The 17,517-nt window shown below is 35.4% G+C and overlaps 1 protein-coding gene across 10 annotated transcripts in view; it reads right to left on the bottom strand.

The window, feature by feature from the left end:
• Positions 1–4,597: 4,597 nt before the first annotated feature.
• RBM39 (RNA binding motif protein 39) overlaps positions 4,598–17,517 on the bottom strand; it is a 28,377-nt gene continuing 15,457 nt past the window's right edge. For all 10 annotated transcript variants that reach the window (XM_087959487.1, XM_026685190.2, XM_026685192.2 and 7 more), the window contains 11 exons: positions 16,740–16,857; positions 14,784–14,936; positions 13,291–13,428; positions 12,193–12,258; positions 11,128–11,332; positions 10,810–10,887; positions 10,128–10,160; positions 8,090–8,165; positions 7,899–8,004; positions 6,544–6,622; positions 4,598–5,567 (listed from right to left, as the gene is read on the bottom strand). In XM_087959487.1, the coding sequence (XP_087815613.1) occupies positions 5,467–5,567; positions 6,544–6,622; positions 7,899–8,004; positions 8,090–8,165; positions 10,128–10,160; positions 10,810–10,887; positions 11,128–11,332; positions 12,193–12,258; positions 13,291–13,428; positions 14,784–14,936; positions 16,740–16,857 (1,153 nt within the window). In that variant the 3' untranslated portion in view covers positions 4,598–5,466. The remainder of the gene's footprint in view (positions 5,568–6,543; positions 6,623–7,898; positions 8,005–8,089; positions 8,166–10,127; positions 10,161–10,809; positions 10,888–11,127; positions 11,333–12,192; positions 12,259–13,290; positions 13,429–14,783; positions 14,937–16,739; positions 16,858–17,517) is intronic.

Below are 17,517 nucleotides of genomic sequence, written 5' to 3'. Positions count from 1 at the left end.
CTTGCTGTATTGATTTACTATTATTTCTCTTAGCAATACTTTTCTACAATAAACACTGGATGTGATATAAGTGGCACAGTTATGTAGTATAGAAGAGCTACATGTCACAATAATTTCCCTTTTTTGGTTGGGTTGGGCTGAAGTTAATATTGACATAGATTTTCATCCTGTTTGTCTACAAGTCCAAAGTACATGGTAAGCAATTTAAATACCATAGCTTCCTAACATGTCAGAAGTACACACATAAGATTTTTGGTATATCATTAACAGTGGTTTACTTAATGCAATTTTCTGGATATGCATGACACTTTCACGTCATAGATTTATAAAACATGCAAAGCTAAACACTGCTGACTGAATAGCTTGCAATTTAATACAAGATGTGAATGCAGGTGGTACCATAGATTACTGAAAAAGCTGCAACTATTAGATTTTATTTACCTCTTATAAATTTGAAAGTTAACTATTAACGGCTTCTGTTCAATGCAAAAAAATGAAACACATCAGTTACAGCACAAAAATATTTTATGGCTTGCCTTTCAACTACTATTGTTTAAATCAAAAGTTGAGTTGCTTGCCTAGTGTTTTTAATTCCTTTTTCTTTTATTATTGCAAATAGTAACTACAGTAATCTTGCCCCATGTACATAGTGTGTGATAGCCGACAAACTAATATAGCTAGCTGTGTCGAACAGTGGCAGATATAAAATCATTTCAAATGGCAATTGTCTCCTTTACAAGTGCCAAACCTTGATCTTCATACTCAGGTTAAACTTACAACAGGATACTATCAAAAGAACAATACAATAATACTAAGGAAAAACTTCCAAGTTGCAAATGTAAGAGGCAAATAACATTATTTCAGGAATTATTCCTGTTAAGTGGAAAACAAAAGTGTTGTTACTAAATTACTCTCATGATGCATCCAGCCCGCTGGCCAGGTGACAGCTGTTTTAGACTCGACAAGCTTATTTGGCACAGGTGGTAAAGTATTTCAGTCTTGTTCAGGATAGGTGGAAAAGCATAGTGAGATATCTGATAAAATTTGTTTAGCATCAAGTATAGATCACTGTCCTGCGCCATCTGTGCACACAGCAAACATTGCAAACATTAGAATGACTGTATGGAGGCACTTCATCCATGTGCTCAAATGGAGAAAGTAAAGAGATGACCAATCCTGCATAGCATCTGACAACATGCAAGCAAAAAACAGATTGAATAGGACTGGAACTAGCAGACAACCCTGTTTTAGCTGATTGGAAATGACATATGCAGCCAATCTATTACCACTGTAAAGAACCTATCCTATCGTTCCATTGAAAGAGCTGATTTAACTTCACAAATTTCTTGGGCATGCATACTATTTCAGGATGATCCAGAGGCCTCTATTGCAATGTCAAATGCCTGTCAGGTTAATGAAGACATTAGAGGCTTGTTCTGCCCAATATACTTCTGGACTTGCCTGACAGCAAATAATCTTTGCGGTACTCCATTCTGGTCAAAAGCCACACTGACACTGAAGATTTCTTTCTGAGATATTGACAAGTCTCTTCAGCAGAATTCAGGCAAAGATCTTGCCAGCATTGGAAAACAGCAAGTTACCTCTTCAGTTTTTTGCATTTTGTTTTCTGATTTGGTTCTCTTGTTTTTAGAGACCCATAATGAGGGCATCATGGAATTCATCTACTATGGATATCTGTAGGCATCTTCTTCCCTGATGTCTTCAAACATCTTCAAGGTGTTTAGGGCTAGTGCTTTGTAGATCTCAGCAGAAATGTTGTACTGCCCCATTTAAGTTCAGCTACAAGATCATTTGATCTCATCAGTACAGGGAGGTCTAGGGCATCTAAGATATAATGACCAGCCATGGACATCCTATTTAGTAAATTGAAACGGGTTTAGTCCTTAGTATTTGATCCAGCTTGACCAATCAGGTGACAGTTAAGAGATCATCCTGATATAGAAAAACCATAGACTTTGTAGCACTGAAAAACTTTCTGGTGGCATGCATGACTACATAGGATTCCACCTGCTCAGCTTTTTTCTTTCATTACTTGTCCTGCATTTCTCAGTTCCGTCTATACTTTGGATTGAAGGTCCTGAAACTTGTATATCTTAGACAAATTATGGATCATTCTACTAGTCTGCATAGACCTTGTTCTTGGGCTAGTGGCTGTTGAAATGGTCTCGTGGTTTTCATCAAATCATACTTGATGTCCCTGAATTTTCAGTCCAAATACTTTTGTTGCAGTCTGTATGACATTTTTAAAGTGCGAGTTTCTGACAGTCTTTGTTTACTCATGATGCAAAGGAACAGTTTAGGTTGAGGAGTGAATAAATTAGCCTGTCATCTATCTAGCACTCAACATCTTACCTATTAGCATGGTTGACAGTGATACCTTTTTAAGATCACACCGACATATGATTTAGTCAAGTATGTACCAGTGTTAGGACCTGGATGTACCCAATAGTTTTGTACATCCAGGTTGTAACACTGGCATATATTTGACTGTCAAAGTCTGCAAGTCTGAGCATTGTGATAGTGATGCACAGGTTCTCCTCAGCTCATTTGCTCGGAAAAAGGAGTTATTTAGTTTTGCCAATCCATGTCTCCCATGGACTGTTCCAGATGTTGTCTGTCCTCTAGTTTTGAAGTCACCAGAATCATTAATCTGTCATAAGTAACATACTAATTATTATTTTTATTAAGTAATTAATTGTAAGACAGAAATGTGTAAGGAAGCAACATTTGTAACTGAATGAACAGGTATTTTCAAATGAAAGCAAGATAATGATCATATATTTTTAGAAAAATACTTTCCTTTTAAAGGATATGGGGTAGGAATATTAAGTTGATTACGGCAAACTCAACATTCACAGTATCTTGTATTTACAAAGCTCAACGTATGGGAACTCTAGCCCTCATTCTATCATCTTTTTAGGCAGTATGACATTCAGGCCCACTATCTGAAGATTATTCTTTATTTCTGGCAAGCATGTGACCTTCTATAAGCTTATTGCTGAACAATACAAATAGGTGAGGTATTTATAAAACCACGGGTATGAGCCAGAAAACAAACAAGAATAATCTTAACCGGAAAAACAGGAGAATCATCTATGTTAGGTAAAAGAAATGTGATGTTTAAGATGAAGGGTTATGAAAATTGGAATAAATTTTTCTTTCTCCATGAAATTGCAACTATTAATATTTATACCATAAAAAACAAAGCTTTTACAGTATCTGCAATGAAATAACTGGGTAAGTAGTAAGGAAAATGAGATGAGTTCATAACAGGCACTGGTATTAGTATCTTAAAATAGCCAGCTATTGATTCTTCTGTCTCTTAGAAAGCTTTGTGTTACATAGTATATCTCACAGCAATGGTTTTCAAGGCAAGAATGTCAATGGTATGTGATGGAAACAGACTGGCCTAGCTGGAATAATGGAAATAGAACTGCATGCAATTCTTATATATCTTGAAGATGGGTAGTCCTTCCAACAAACATAGTTTGTAATTCAGCACAGTAGTAGTAATTTTTAGGGTAAACCTGTTTAAACAAATTATTTTATCATATCCTGTACTATCTGTTTACATAATATAAAGTTTCAATTGCTCATGATCAATTTATACTGAGAATTGAGCAACAGAATATTGCCCACCAAAATGTGTAAGATATGCATTTTCTTGGATAGAAATGAGATCTGAAAATAATGTTCAATCTCAAAATAAACTTGGAACAAAATAATGCACTTTACTCCATGTTGTTCCTCATATGCTACATAATATGTCAGGAATTTAAATGTCAATTTCAAGTATGTCTCAAGTCTATTTTTCAAAGTGTTCATTCTTACACTGACACCTTATAATTATTTTAAATAAAAAGTAGATAATTGATTTAAAATATGTACTCTTCCTCATGCAATGAACAAAATTAAGTAATAGAGCTCAGAAATTTATTATTTTTGTCATGGGCATGTCTTATTTTAAACAATATTTTATTTTTAATAGAACTTCTGAATGAAGATTTTTCAAGTTTTGAGTTTTCAATTCACTAGAACCCTCCTTCTTGAAGACTCAAAACAATACATTTAAATCAAATTAAATTTTGAAATGAATCAGGAAAATCAGACCAACAACTATAGAAGGAAATAAAGGAAGTCCTCCTTAACTGGCCATAAAAATGTGCAGGTTTTCCCCCTATATCTTGAAAGCTGTAATTGTTCTTAAAATGCAAGACATTCTTTGAATAGTTCTGTGCAGCTGAAGAAAGCGAAGAAAACCACACCAAAGGAGACAGATACTTGAAAAATCTAATATGGACTCTGTTAAGCATAAGGATTGCTCTAAAATGGGTGTCAAACTCGTGGCTCATGCGCTGGCCACCCCCACCCCTGGTTCAGCGAAGGGGGAAAAAGTTATAATACATCAAGTGACGTCTGGTCTAGAGTTTGACACCCCTGCTAAAAAATGTAACTATACTGCTGATTCATTCTGTAAACACAAATTACAAATCAGATTTCTGCTCACACCTAAAGAGATGTAATGTTAATTAAAGTTAATCTCCAGTTTTGTAAAAAAAAAAAAAAAACTTCTGGAGGCCTTTGAGAGAATTTTATTTGAGTGGTTCTTACAAAGATTGTTGCCATATGAAAGTTGTTTGTTGATAGAAATATTAAGCTGTTTTGTCAAACACACTGAAGTAACCCAAAAATATATTTCAGAGCTCACAGAGCTTAAAAAAGAGCAGAGATTATATGCAACCAGACAAAATATATTCCTGCATTTCCTACTTCAACTTTTAATTAAGTACATTCCCTGCAATCATTGGAACTTTAATCTGGAAATGCAGAGATAGCTTTGTTTGGAATTCTAAACACACCTTACACCTTATTTACAAGAAACTTTTACAGAGACAATCAAAAGTTACCATCTAGAAATAAAATGTTCTAATCCTCTCAATTTTACCAGCTGTTCAACATTACATGAGATCAGATGACTGAAAATCATTCAGTAGCCTCTTCAATTTTCATTCCATACAAAACACACTAAATATGTCGTTAAATCTGATTTTAACCTTTAGCAGAGCATCTACATTTAAATAAATGTAAAATGCAACATCTGCATTAAAATGAAGGCTTGTAAAACATTAAAAATGTCCTCTCCATCTTTTACAGAAAAAAAAATCTTTTCTATAACCTATGTCTGTTCCTACACCATACTTTAGCCAAAAGTCTAAATGTACAAGAATTACAAGGCAGAACAAGTAGTCAGCTTTGTTTACAGTGGGAATGCTAATCATGAGAATAATCACAGCATTCCTGCTTATTATATATATATTTCTTTAAAGGTAACAGGAAATGTACACAAAAGGACTTTACACCTTTTTCCTTTTGTTTTCATCTAAATAAAGGTAACTCAAGTCTTCCTTCAAAAATAGCTATGTACAAAACTGACTCAATCCTTCTTCATCGCCGAGCTGGAACCAAGAGCTGGGTTGCAGTCATAGAATCTGGGAAAAGATTATGGTATGTCGGAAGAGGAACATATGCTGCTGTGATCATTTTACCTGTAAGAAAAGAAAACATAGTATCTTAATATCTAATAGGACAAAGTGCAATGCCTATAAAATACAGGAAACAGGTTCCAGCTTTAATTTATTTTAGATAACTCACATTATATTCCTACAATGAATATCCATCGTTCAGTATGACTCAACTAAAACCAAAACATATTCAATGTTTATTATAGTCACAAGACCAATGGGAAACATTTATTTAAAAAACAAGTCCTCAGGAGATAAAATGTCATAGGATAATAAAAAAAGAATTTTAAATGCTTGTAATAATAGGAAATTTGGTTCTCCCCCATAAAGATAAACCAATTTGTACTAAGTATGGCAAACATAAAGTAGGTCACACTGCTCAGTAGGTAATACTGCTGTGCCCTTGTGTAGAACTCTGAAATTAGCCACCAGGTTTCGTGTTTCTCCAAGTCTCAGCCATAGGAAAAATGGGAAATATTTCCTTTCTGCCTTATCAACTAAATTTCCTTAGGGCCATTTGTCACAAACAAGAGAAATGATACAAAATAGGCATGATCAGATACACTCTTCAAATCAATTCCTTATTACTTTTGTTAACTCTCTTAAATTTGGAATTTTCAACTTATCATCTCAAACTACCGCCTAGCAGAAATCACATTAAATATTTTTGTATGTTTCTTTAAAAAAAAAGTTTTGGAATGCAATTTCCATTGGCTCCTGACAGTATGTGTCAGTTGCCATATGGTTAAGAGTTGAAAACACTGAAAACCAAATTTGGGGAATGTACTTTTACATCATTCTAAGAAGCATTCACCAGTTAAGAATACCTTTTCCTATAGACTCCCGCTCCTTTCCCAAAGGAATTGGTGATAGTAGGGCAGATACTGCTAATGGAGGATGGAAGATGCATCTGGAAGAGCAAATTTTCCATCTCTAATCTATATCTATTTGTCATATTTAGCCATACTATATTATGACAATATGGTAAATATTGACTTACCTGCAAACCATCTTCCATGTAATGCATTGACAGCTGCAATTGCTGCAGCTATTGAAGGGCATTTGACATACACGTTGCCCTGAAGTATAAAAAATCAGTATTTACTAGACAGTCCATAAACAGTTTCCTTACCAGATTCCTCAATGCCTCCAAGTAATAACAGAGATTTTGATGTACTGCCTTCATTAAAAAGTTTTTAAAAACTCAGGGAAATATTAAAAGAGGAAAGAGGTGCACCAACACTATCACCACATCATGTCAAGCAGATACTATCACCCCTTGTCCTGATGAAGAGTTCACCAATATTTACATGAAGCTATTGGGAAAAATTATCCATCAGTACATGTCTATGGAGATTCTGTCATCCAGTCATGGTTGTCCCAAAAGGCAACTGGACTTTCTTTGTTTTTCCTTGAAGACATTTTGCTTCTAATCCAAGTTTCTTTAGAACTGAAGGTTCTTGGATGAAAAATGAAACATCTTCAAGGAAAAACAAAGAAAGTCTAGTTGCCTTTGGGATATCCATCCATTGATGATCCCTAGACATACATCTCTGCTCCAGGTTAAGCATTAGATGTGAATAAAATTCTATCCTGATGTCTGAATGGGAAGAAACTGGCTTAGACTTAATCTCAGAGTGGCTGTTGATTCAAAAGCCTTAACTCTCTGACTTCTAGATAGGGTCATGCAGTGTTCTCCTGGACTCACAGCTCCTGCTGGAAGATTAGGTGGGAGCCATGATCAAAGCTCTAGATTTATGGTATCTTTTTTTAAAATTAGAGGTTTGTTGACAGTCATGACTTCTTCATATCTAGATTTTTGCAACTCTAGTCTACATAGGTTGCTTTTGATGATTATTCAATGGCTATAAACAGTTCAAAATGCAACAGCTACATACTGTGTGGGCCCAGGCTGTATTTGTGCTACCATCGGGAGAGCTGCATTGGTTGCCAAGTAAAGTTCCAGATGTAATTTAAGGTGCTAGTTATCACTATAAAACTATAAAGCACTTAGAACTGTATTATCTCTCCATCTGGAAGGCTTTTGTAGATGAAATTGATGTGTGATTTCACTGTTCCCAATCCTGAGGAGGTGGCAGTCATAATGATATTAAGTTGTGTACTATTTTATTACATTTGTGTCTTAATTACGAGAAGTGGGAATTGTTTATATATTGAAGTGGCACAAAGCACAAGCAAATGAATGTTTGTTTCACTTCATGTTAGAATACTTTAGTTAAAAAGCAGTGAAAAATGAATCCACACATTGCATATATTAACAGCATGAACTTTTAAATAAAACTTTAAAGGGCCCGACCATAATGCTATCATTATAGATGTTTTTTAAAAACATACCTGAGTTGAATTTTTGTCAACATAAATGTGGACAACACCTCCATGCTTGTTACATTCTTCAATCACATCATCTTTAATTTCTGTATCCCAGGCAGCTTCTTCTTCACTGCAGAATAAGTAAACAAGGCAATAAACTTATGTCTTTATACCAAATAGAGAAAATTTTAGAAAACTGCATCAGGTTAACTTACGTTTGAGGGTTAAACATATTGGACAGCTGAAAGCATTGTGTTGCAAGTGGTTGTACAGAAGCAGCTGCAGCTAAGGCTGAAAAAGAAAACATAGCATGATTTTTCGGTCATTTTTATTTTGGTTTATGTATCAGCTTTAAATATATATAACATACAATATAATTCTGTTATGAAATGCAATTCCTCATAAGCAAATACTTTAATCCTGAATCCACAAAACTAACCCTGAAAGGAGTCTATAACCCAAAAGGCAAAAGTACTATCAGTGAAGACATTGCCCCCCAAAAGGAGCCCTTGCAACATACTGCTAAACCAATAATTGGATAATTAAAAGATCAACATTTAATCTCATCTCTGTGTAACAACTTGGCAACTAAAACTTGACAATGCATTCAGTTACAAGTAGGATCTGAAAGAACAAAATTTCACAGCCATAAAAGGTAAATGTAGCAGTGAACATGAGTTCATTATGTGACTCTGTAAATCACAATGTTTTCAAAATTCTTTCTCTGCAAGCACATACAAATCTAACAGTGTTTTTGATACCAAAGGGGCAATATTATTTTTCCACATTCTGCTTTGTATTTCAGCAAAGCTGGAAACTGTTAGGTCTATTCTGACTAGCCTCAGAGGCTTAGTCTGTTATGTAAGATTTGAATCATGGATGTTATCTAGTTCAACTGATCTATTGATAGCTCCTGTAAGTGCCAGTTTCCAGGAATTATTTAGCACTTCTGCTCTTTTTGTATGGTTAATTGCATTTTCCGTTAGATGTAGATGGTTCATTTTGAGGGAATGGGTGACTGATGGGTAGTCCATAAAACAAATTGATTTCTCCCCTTAATTAGAGATGGCTTTTACTAACTTAGACAAGCTTTTTAAAAAATTGTCATGGCCAATTCAGAAATTGTACTTAAATTAATGAATTATAACTCTGCAGCATACTAATTTAAAGATTTATAAGGCAAAAGCACCAGTATTAATAAAAATAGCAGAATTACAGAATCTACTAAAAGCCTCTTACTCAATAACAAATCTGGGAAGGGGACGAGTACACTCCAGATTCTGCAGTTAGAACTGAAACACGCTTAGCCTATACAAAATTGTTCTATAATTAAAGATTGAAATTGTTGGTGGGAGGTTTTTTTCTAATCTGGCAGATTATCCAAAATAATATTTTACAGCATAAGTATCTAACTCGGTTGTGTCTCGTGACTTATCACAATGTTTTTTTTGTTTTTGTGGAGCCAGGGTGGGCATGGCCTGCATGTGACACATTTGGCCCATGGGCTGCCAGTTTGACACCCCTGCTTTAGAGGAACAGACTAATACGTCACATATATCAAAATTATTTTGCAATATGGCTTATCAATTCATTACTTAAGATCAGCCAAGAAAATGTTTAAGCAGAATCTTGGAAACAACTATTGAACCTCTTGCATTCTAGTTTTTTATTTTCTCCAGCTGTTACCAGCAAGATCAAGTTTATAGTTAAGACTGTCCAACTGAGAAGTCTTCTAATAGATCAAACTAGGATAATGTGAAACTAATATTAATTAACTTATTTAACTGTATTTTTATCTTTATATATTTGCATCCATTTTATTTTGGTACATTGATGCTATCAACTAATTAATAATCAATAAAACAAGCAAGTACTTGGCATATTCTGATACATTGCTTGTATATTGGAATATTATTGAGGTGATCCATGGGCTGTCTTACAAATGTTTGGTTTTCCTGAATATATCAGTGACTAGGACAATAGGAGGAAGATGTAGGGCAATAGGAGGAAAACATGTTGTATATATTTGTCCATGTTGCAAAAATTAGGAAGGCAAGACACAAATAATTATAATGTTCTCATATTTTTAACCTTTAACTGGAAAAATAGGATAAATGCTTTTTCTTTTCCTTATCCAATACAAGCAAGAGAATATTTGAAATCCTGAGATAACTTCTAATAAATGGCAACAAGCTAATGGAATTGTGGGTGACCAGTTCTTAAATGGTGTACAATATTCAAATTGAATCTCACCTTCACTTTGCTGAGAAAGTCTTGTCTGTAAATCTGAAAAAGAACATCGGAAAATTTTAATATAATTACATCTTCAGAAGAGACTTCATACTCAATAGAAAATGTTATGTACAGGTGGTCTTCTACTTATGGCCATTCGGTGACCATTCAAACTTAAATGATGCTGAACAAGTAGTCACGACCAGTCCCTGGGAGTTCTGGCCATTGCAATATCCCTATGGTCATGTGATTGTGATCCAGGCATCGTGCCCCGCTCCCATTTAGCAGTGAGCCAGTCATACAATCACAATTTGTAACATCCCCTGCTAGTTTCCCACAAGCAAAGTCAATGGGAAAGTGGGCAAGGGAAAATGGGCAGGAAGTCATGGTCATGAGAGGTCTTCAATTAACAGCTGTGCAATCCTTGCTTAATGACAGCAACCAGAACTGCTGTTGCTAAGCAGTACAATCACAGGACATCTCACTTTGCAGCTGCATCATTTAGTGACAGCAATTCCAATCCAAGTTGCTGTCCTAGCCTGAAGTAACTTTTTCATTCTATGAATTCATGATGGATATCTTGGCAAAAGAAAAACACCTTAGAAAAGGGGTGCCTGCTTCCAAGAAAAAGCACACAAAACTGTTATTTAAAGTTTTTTTTTCTAGAATAACATCCACACAACAATTTAAAAATTAATTTTACCTGCTACAGCACTAAATGCTAATGATCCACTCATTTGCAGTGCTTGTTGGGCAGCTGGAGGAATTTGCAAACCAGTACCTGGAATAAAAAAACAACCACTGAATCCTTTTTGGGATCTACTTTTAACTATAAAGTTTTCAGAATAAGTGTGATTGTGTTTAAATCCACTATGAAAATTATAATAAACTCTTCATTTCATTGAAATACTGAAAAATATGACAAAATGTTAGATACTGAAAGAAAGAAGCAAGGATGTCACGCAAACTCATGAAGCATTAGGGTTAGGAAGAAACATATAGTACACATTAATTCACTTACCCTCGGCAAGCCTTGCCATCAACTGAAGACGACCAGTTGTTCCCAAATCAATTCCAGTCCTTTCCAATTCATCATTGTCCAAAAATGAACTAGCACTGGATGCATCTGTACGTTCGGTCACATGTCCTACTTTCATTGGCCTACCTGCCAGTTCAAATCCGTTTAATTGTTCCAAGGCCTTTTTAGCACATTCTGAGTCTGAAAACTGAAATAAATATATAAAATTATCATTTGAAACAACTGTTATAGCACGTTGCCTAATTTAATTTCGATCAGGGCTGTCAAACTCCCAGCCCGTGGGCCAGATGCATCATGCCCCAATCACACCCACTTTAGTAGAGGGGAAAAGTCCCAATACAACAGTGATGACGTGAGTTTGACACCCCTGATTTAGATAAAAAACTAATACAGGTGGCCTAAAGAACAAACAAGGGTATAAAAGGGGTGAAAAGAGATGAAAACATTTATGTCTGTTTACACATTTATTACATCTAGTCTTTGCTTGACCACAGTTGGGACTAAGCAATGAGGTTGTTAAGCGAGATATTATATGACTGTGACTTTTGATTTTGCCGGCTTCTCCATTAACTTTGTGTATTGGATACCAGCTGTAAAGTGTGCAAATGGTGATCGCAATCATGGGGATGCTGCAATAGTTAAATGCAAGAAATGTTCATAACATTTCTTTTTCAGTGCCATCCATCATAATTTTCAACAATAGCTAGATATGGCATCAGTGAGGACTTCTTATGCTAATATTTTTATGCTGTTGTACTTCATAGCAGCATGCAGAAAAAAAGACTAAAATCATGGGAGACACCATGTAGATTAATCTCAATATCAATTTAAAAAATTGACGGGAGGCATGATAGATTTCTGTTCAAGAACATATGCTGCACCCATTTAAAATACAATGGGCTACATACATATTATGCACTATAAAAGCTATTTCTTATATGCATTGAAATTATTTCCTAGTTATGATTGATAATTATTGCACTATCATTGTAACCATGAGTTACTTTATTGTCTCCCAGTCCATATATGTCAACTATATAAACTTACAGTAATAAATCCATATCCTTTGGACCTCCCAGTTTCACTGTCCATCATTAGCTGAATGCTTTCAATCTGCAAAAGATCAAGGCTACCCATTAGTATTAAATATATATATTTAAATGTAGGGTGAAAGTTAAACAGTTTTTTTAAAGTTTCAAATACTGATGGACTCCTCCAATATTGCCTTTTATTCTTCCTAATAATATATTCCAGGAATAGTAAAAGATGGAGTAACCATTTATTTGGAGCCATTTTAGATTCTTTGAATTCCAATCAGCTATAGCAGGGGCCCCCAACCCCATTATATTAATTACTTTAATTGTGCATACACTCAATTTAGTGTGCTAATTTTGACCAATAAAACCATAATCAAATAGATTATAAAATTACCTCAATTTATCAGCTTATAGGATCAATTTTTAAAGATCTTAATTTAAATTTTCAGAAAGTCACCTTTTAAACATATACAGTATAATTCCAGATTTAATAAGAACATGTTAAATTTTCTATTTTCATTTATTAAGCTTACACCTATCACTATTTCAGCTTTATATCTCTGAGTTGTTCTGATGCTAAAATTCTACTAATCCTATAAAAACACATTTTCAATGTGTTCTGTTTGGGACTGTTTGAAGATGTTTTGGGCGCTGCAGCTAATACAGAGCATAGCAGTCTGATTACTAATTTTAGTAACTACTGTAGAACACTAGCACTGTAGTTGCTCAACTGGTAACCAAATGGGCTTCTGGGCCTAACCTCAAGTATCTGTAATCACTTATAAAACAGATACCGAGCTATTTCAAGGAACTTTCTTTCAATGTTCCCGTTGAGTTCAAATAATAAGAGAAGAAAGGTTCTCTGCATTAGAAGTTAACGATACTTGGACCACAAGAAAAGTCCATGATTTATAAACACATTCCCTCTCACATGGAACATTCGGTCCCTACTCTATTGTATTTCAATATTGAGCCCTAGACTGTCTTGGCTCTATAATGAGTTTGTATTACATGAAAAATTATGATACTATAAGAGGATTTTTAAGCACAAAGATACTAATTTGTATTGAATATTAAGTAGAGAGATATTGTATTGAAAAAATCTTACCCGGCCAAATGGTTCAAAGATTCCACGAAGCATATCTTCAGTTATATTGAAATGTAATGAGCCTACATAGAGTCTCATGGGGCCTGCACTTCCCTTTTGTAAGTTATTAGCCATTGCTGCTGCTCTGTTCTTCTCTGCCTAAAATATATATACATATATATATATATACACACACACAGGAAATATTAGATTATTATACACAGTAGTATAAGCTATGCTGCATTCTACCAGAATACATTCCTATGTATGTGCAAAATCCAAATCTTTCTCAGTTATATAAGCTATGTACATTTATATTTGAGAGCTATCCGAGATCTAACACAGCGGATACTTTTATTTTACTTATAAGATTTTGTTCTATTTTCTGCTAAAAATTTTGTCATATAAAAAGTCTTATTTGCTTGGCATCAAAAGTTAAAAATAAAAACTAACTGTAAAGTATTACCGTATATACTCGAGTATAAGTCGACCCGAATATAAGCCGAGGCACCTAATTTTACACAAAAAAACTGGGAAAACTTATTGACTCGAGTATAAGCCGAGGGTGGGAAATGCAGCAGCTACTGGTAAATTTCAAAAATAAAAATAATTAATTTGGGAAACGATCTCACTATCATGAAAGGTTTAATTGATTCACTAACCCAAAAGAAGAAGATGATGATGACAGCGGGAGGCAGGAGTCACTCTCTTCCCCTCCCTCGGAGGCCCCCTGAGTCAGGAGTCACTACCGCCGCGCGGCCCCAGTCCCGCCGCCTCGGGAAGGGAAAGGCAAAGCGCTTTTGCCTTTCCCTTCCCGGCTGGGCTGTTGGGAGTCGCTGCCGCCGGAGGCCGCGACTCCACACCATTTTTTTTCAGAGGGAATCTGACTCGAGTATAAGCCGAGGGGGATTTTTTCAGCACAAAAAATGGGCTGAAAAACTAGGCTTATACTCGAGTATATACAGTATCTTTGTCTTTCATATTGAGAAGTTGCACAGAGTAATGTCTACTGCAACATTAACCTAAACTCAATTTCAGAATACATAATTTTCCAAAAACCTTTGACTCTTTACTTCCTCCAAATAAAAAATTGATTTACTCATGTTGTCTTCAAAATACGTCAGTGCCTCGTCTCTTCTAAAGAGACTGGAAACCACCTGTTCTTTCATAATCTTATTTCACACAAAATCTAGAATGTTAAGCCAGATCTACTGGATATTATCAGCAAGATGGAAAAGGATTAAAAGTATCAGTGACATCTCCAACAATTTGCATGTATGATGTAATGTAGGATCTCACGAACTATTCCTATCAATCATAACAGGCAGCTGGTGTTTCAATTAAGGTTTTGAATAATCATGAAAATAATACTATTAGTTTTAATATATAGTTGACTATATAGAAACAACACACTATATAGTTGACTATATAGAAACAACACACTAAGCAATATCGTCAACAAGGAATCAGTTTTATCAGATTAGCACTAAGAAAGTAATTCATGTCAAATTTACCTGAGATGCTTGTACAATAATTGGTACTCCCAACACTCGCTGGCCAGTTAATCCAATGGCCAAAGGAACTGAGCTGACATCAACAAATTCTACATATGCGATTCCTTTTGAACGTCTTGAATTTCTATCTGATATCATGCGTACATCACGGACCTAGGGAAAAAATGAAGTATTGTTTTATGTAGTTGAAACCTTTAATGGATTTACTATATACTTTTATACATAAAATCAAACCACTATCTGAAATTTTCATATCTGATACATGATTACTTAGTTTTCTGAGATTTTAACGGGAGATTCCATTCACATAAGAAAACTTATCTATTTTGCATTGTATATGCACATCAGGGAGCTTCCAAGAGTACACAATATATATTGTATGCATACAATGGAGAATCGTGTTCGAGTAAAAGTCATATCGTAACAGTTAAATCATACAAGCTAGTTTATATATAGAACAAACATTTTGATATATAGAAGACTTTTTAATTTTCTCAAGAGGACGGCACTGGATCCCACCATTTTGGACAACTTTTACTGAGTTTCCCACCTTCTCTTTTTAAGGGACAGATTCAGGCCTAGATATGGGACAGAAGCTTTTGGATGACCTCTCCATTCCAGCTCTTCTTGACATCTTACTGCCTTTGATACCATCATCCTTTTGGGTAGGTTCTGGTGTCGGGAGCTAATAAGTTTTGTGGAGAGGCTTTAAGAGGCTGGGTAGGGGACAACAGGCTTCAACTGAACCCTGTTAAAACAGACTGGCTATGGATAGGTAGCTCCTCTGTACCTGGGAGTTTACTATCTTTGGGTTTGCATAGGGTAGCACTGCTCTAGACAAAAACCCAGTCCGTAATCTTCCTGGACTCATGACTTCTGCTGAAGGAGCAGATGGCTGCCATGCCTAGGAGGGTCTTTGCTCAACTTCAGGTTGTACACCAGCTATGCACTTTCCTGGAAAGCTATTCTGTCAGTCACTCATGCCCCTACTCGCTTCCCAGGTAGACAAGTATAATGTGCTCTATGTGAGGCTATCCTTGAAAAGTATTCAGAAGCTGCAACTGGTGTAGAATGCAACATGAGCAGTTTGTGCGCCCCTAGAGTGGCACATGTAAATGAGGAGCACTGAATGCTAGTTTTCTTCTGGGTTCAATTCAATTCAAGGTATTAGTTATCACCTTTAAAGCCCTTCAAGGTATAGGACCAGAATACCTGAGAAACCGTCTGTCGATTATATCAACCTGTGCCATCAGGTCAAGCAGGGAGGGTATGCTGTATGTCCTGTCAGTCAAGTATTTTCAATTAATGGTATCTAGGAGAAAGAACTTCTCAGCTGCTGCTCCCACCCTATGGAACATCCTACCCCAGAGGTGAGGTGAGCCACTACTCTTCTGGTTTTCTAGAAGAATGTTAAGACCAGGCTTTTCAATTAGCATGGTGTCAGGCACGAAACATCAGGACCACAAATGAAGTTCCAATTAAATTGATTTATTTCTAATGATCTCCATGCACAGGAATATATGGTTCGCACTATCTTGGTGATAAAGGCCAACAGAATTCAAGAAAAGACTTGGTCGGTTTGTGACTACACAATCACTTTAAGGTGATTCTTCTTTTGACTCTGCCACCAGCTTCTGCCATTCCTTCTCCTATACATAGATGTAGGATGCAGTCCTGGGAATGGCTTGTGGTCCAAGGACTCTTCTGCTGCCATGTTAATTTCCTAATCTTTTAATTTTTAACCTGATTTATCTTCACTTGCACATTTTAGCCCATTTTAACTTTTTAAACAGTTTTAATTCATGTATTAATATGGTTTTATTATGCTGTTGTAAACTGCCCAAAGTCACTTAGGTGAGATGGGTGATGTAGAAATTTAATAATAAATAAAATAAAATAAAAATCTCAGAACCCAGAAGATATTAAAAGAACTGTCAAGAATTCTTCATATCACACCTTTCCTACAGTAGAGAAAAATTCTTCCAGGTCTCTTGGCCTAATTCTTGCCGCAAGCTGCATACAGAATACTGTTCGAGCATCCCGTTCCTCTGGAGTAAGATTATCAATAGGCTCTCTGAAAAACAATAATTGTTATTGATATATCAATATGAACACATTTAAACAAGCTAACTTGACCAGATTTCATTTTTATATTATTAAGATCACTTACATTCAAACACAAATAAAGATTCATTAAACATGCTTTTATAAGACGGGGGGAAAGTACCCCTTGTTTCAAAGCACAAGATCTACCCTCCCCCTTTCAGAATCAGGATCACTTCGGCCTCCACTTGGAACTATGTGCTCTCTGTGGGAAATGTATTAAGATGCTGGTCAATTAGCTCATTTTGCTTTCATTGTATTGAATATGCTTTAAACTTATATACTGCTCAGTTGACGTGAGTGCCCTATAAATTCAATAAATATTCAACATGCAAAATATGCATATGAAAAGACAAATAATAGTATGGAATAAGGAACTGGATATAACAAGAAATTCTGGCTATCATTAACCCAAACACCTGTGACTAAGGGATGCCTGAAGTTTCAGTGGAAATATATTTTAAGTATAGGCACCTCATCTATTTTTGTTTACAGCATTATAAAAAATAATTTTAACTCTGATGTATATTAATTGATCTCCTATCTTCAGCAAAAGTTTTCTAATCTGCTTTTCTAAAATATACACACATATGCATATTAGCAACACCAGTCCAGAAGAATCCCACTGCCA

The sequence above is a fragment of the Notechis scutatus genome, chromosome 3 (genome assembly GCF_049901735.1).
Source record: "Notechis scutatus isolate UNSWTSFEM ecotype Mainland chromosome 3, rNotScu1.2, whole genome shotgun sequence".
NCBI lineage: Eukaryota > Metazoa > Chordata > Lepidosauria > Squamata > Elapidae > Notechis > Notechis scutatus.
This window is presented reverse-complemented; position numbering and strand designations above follow the sequence as displayed.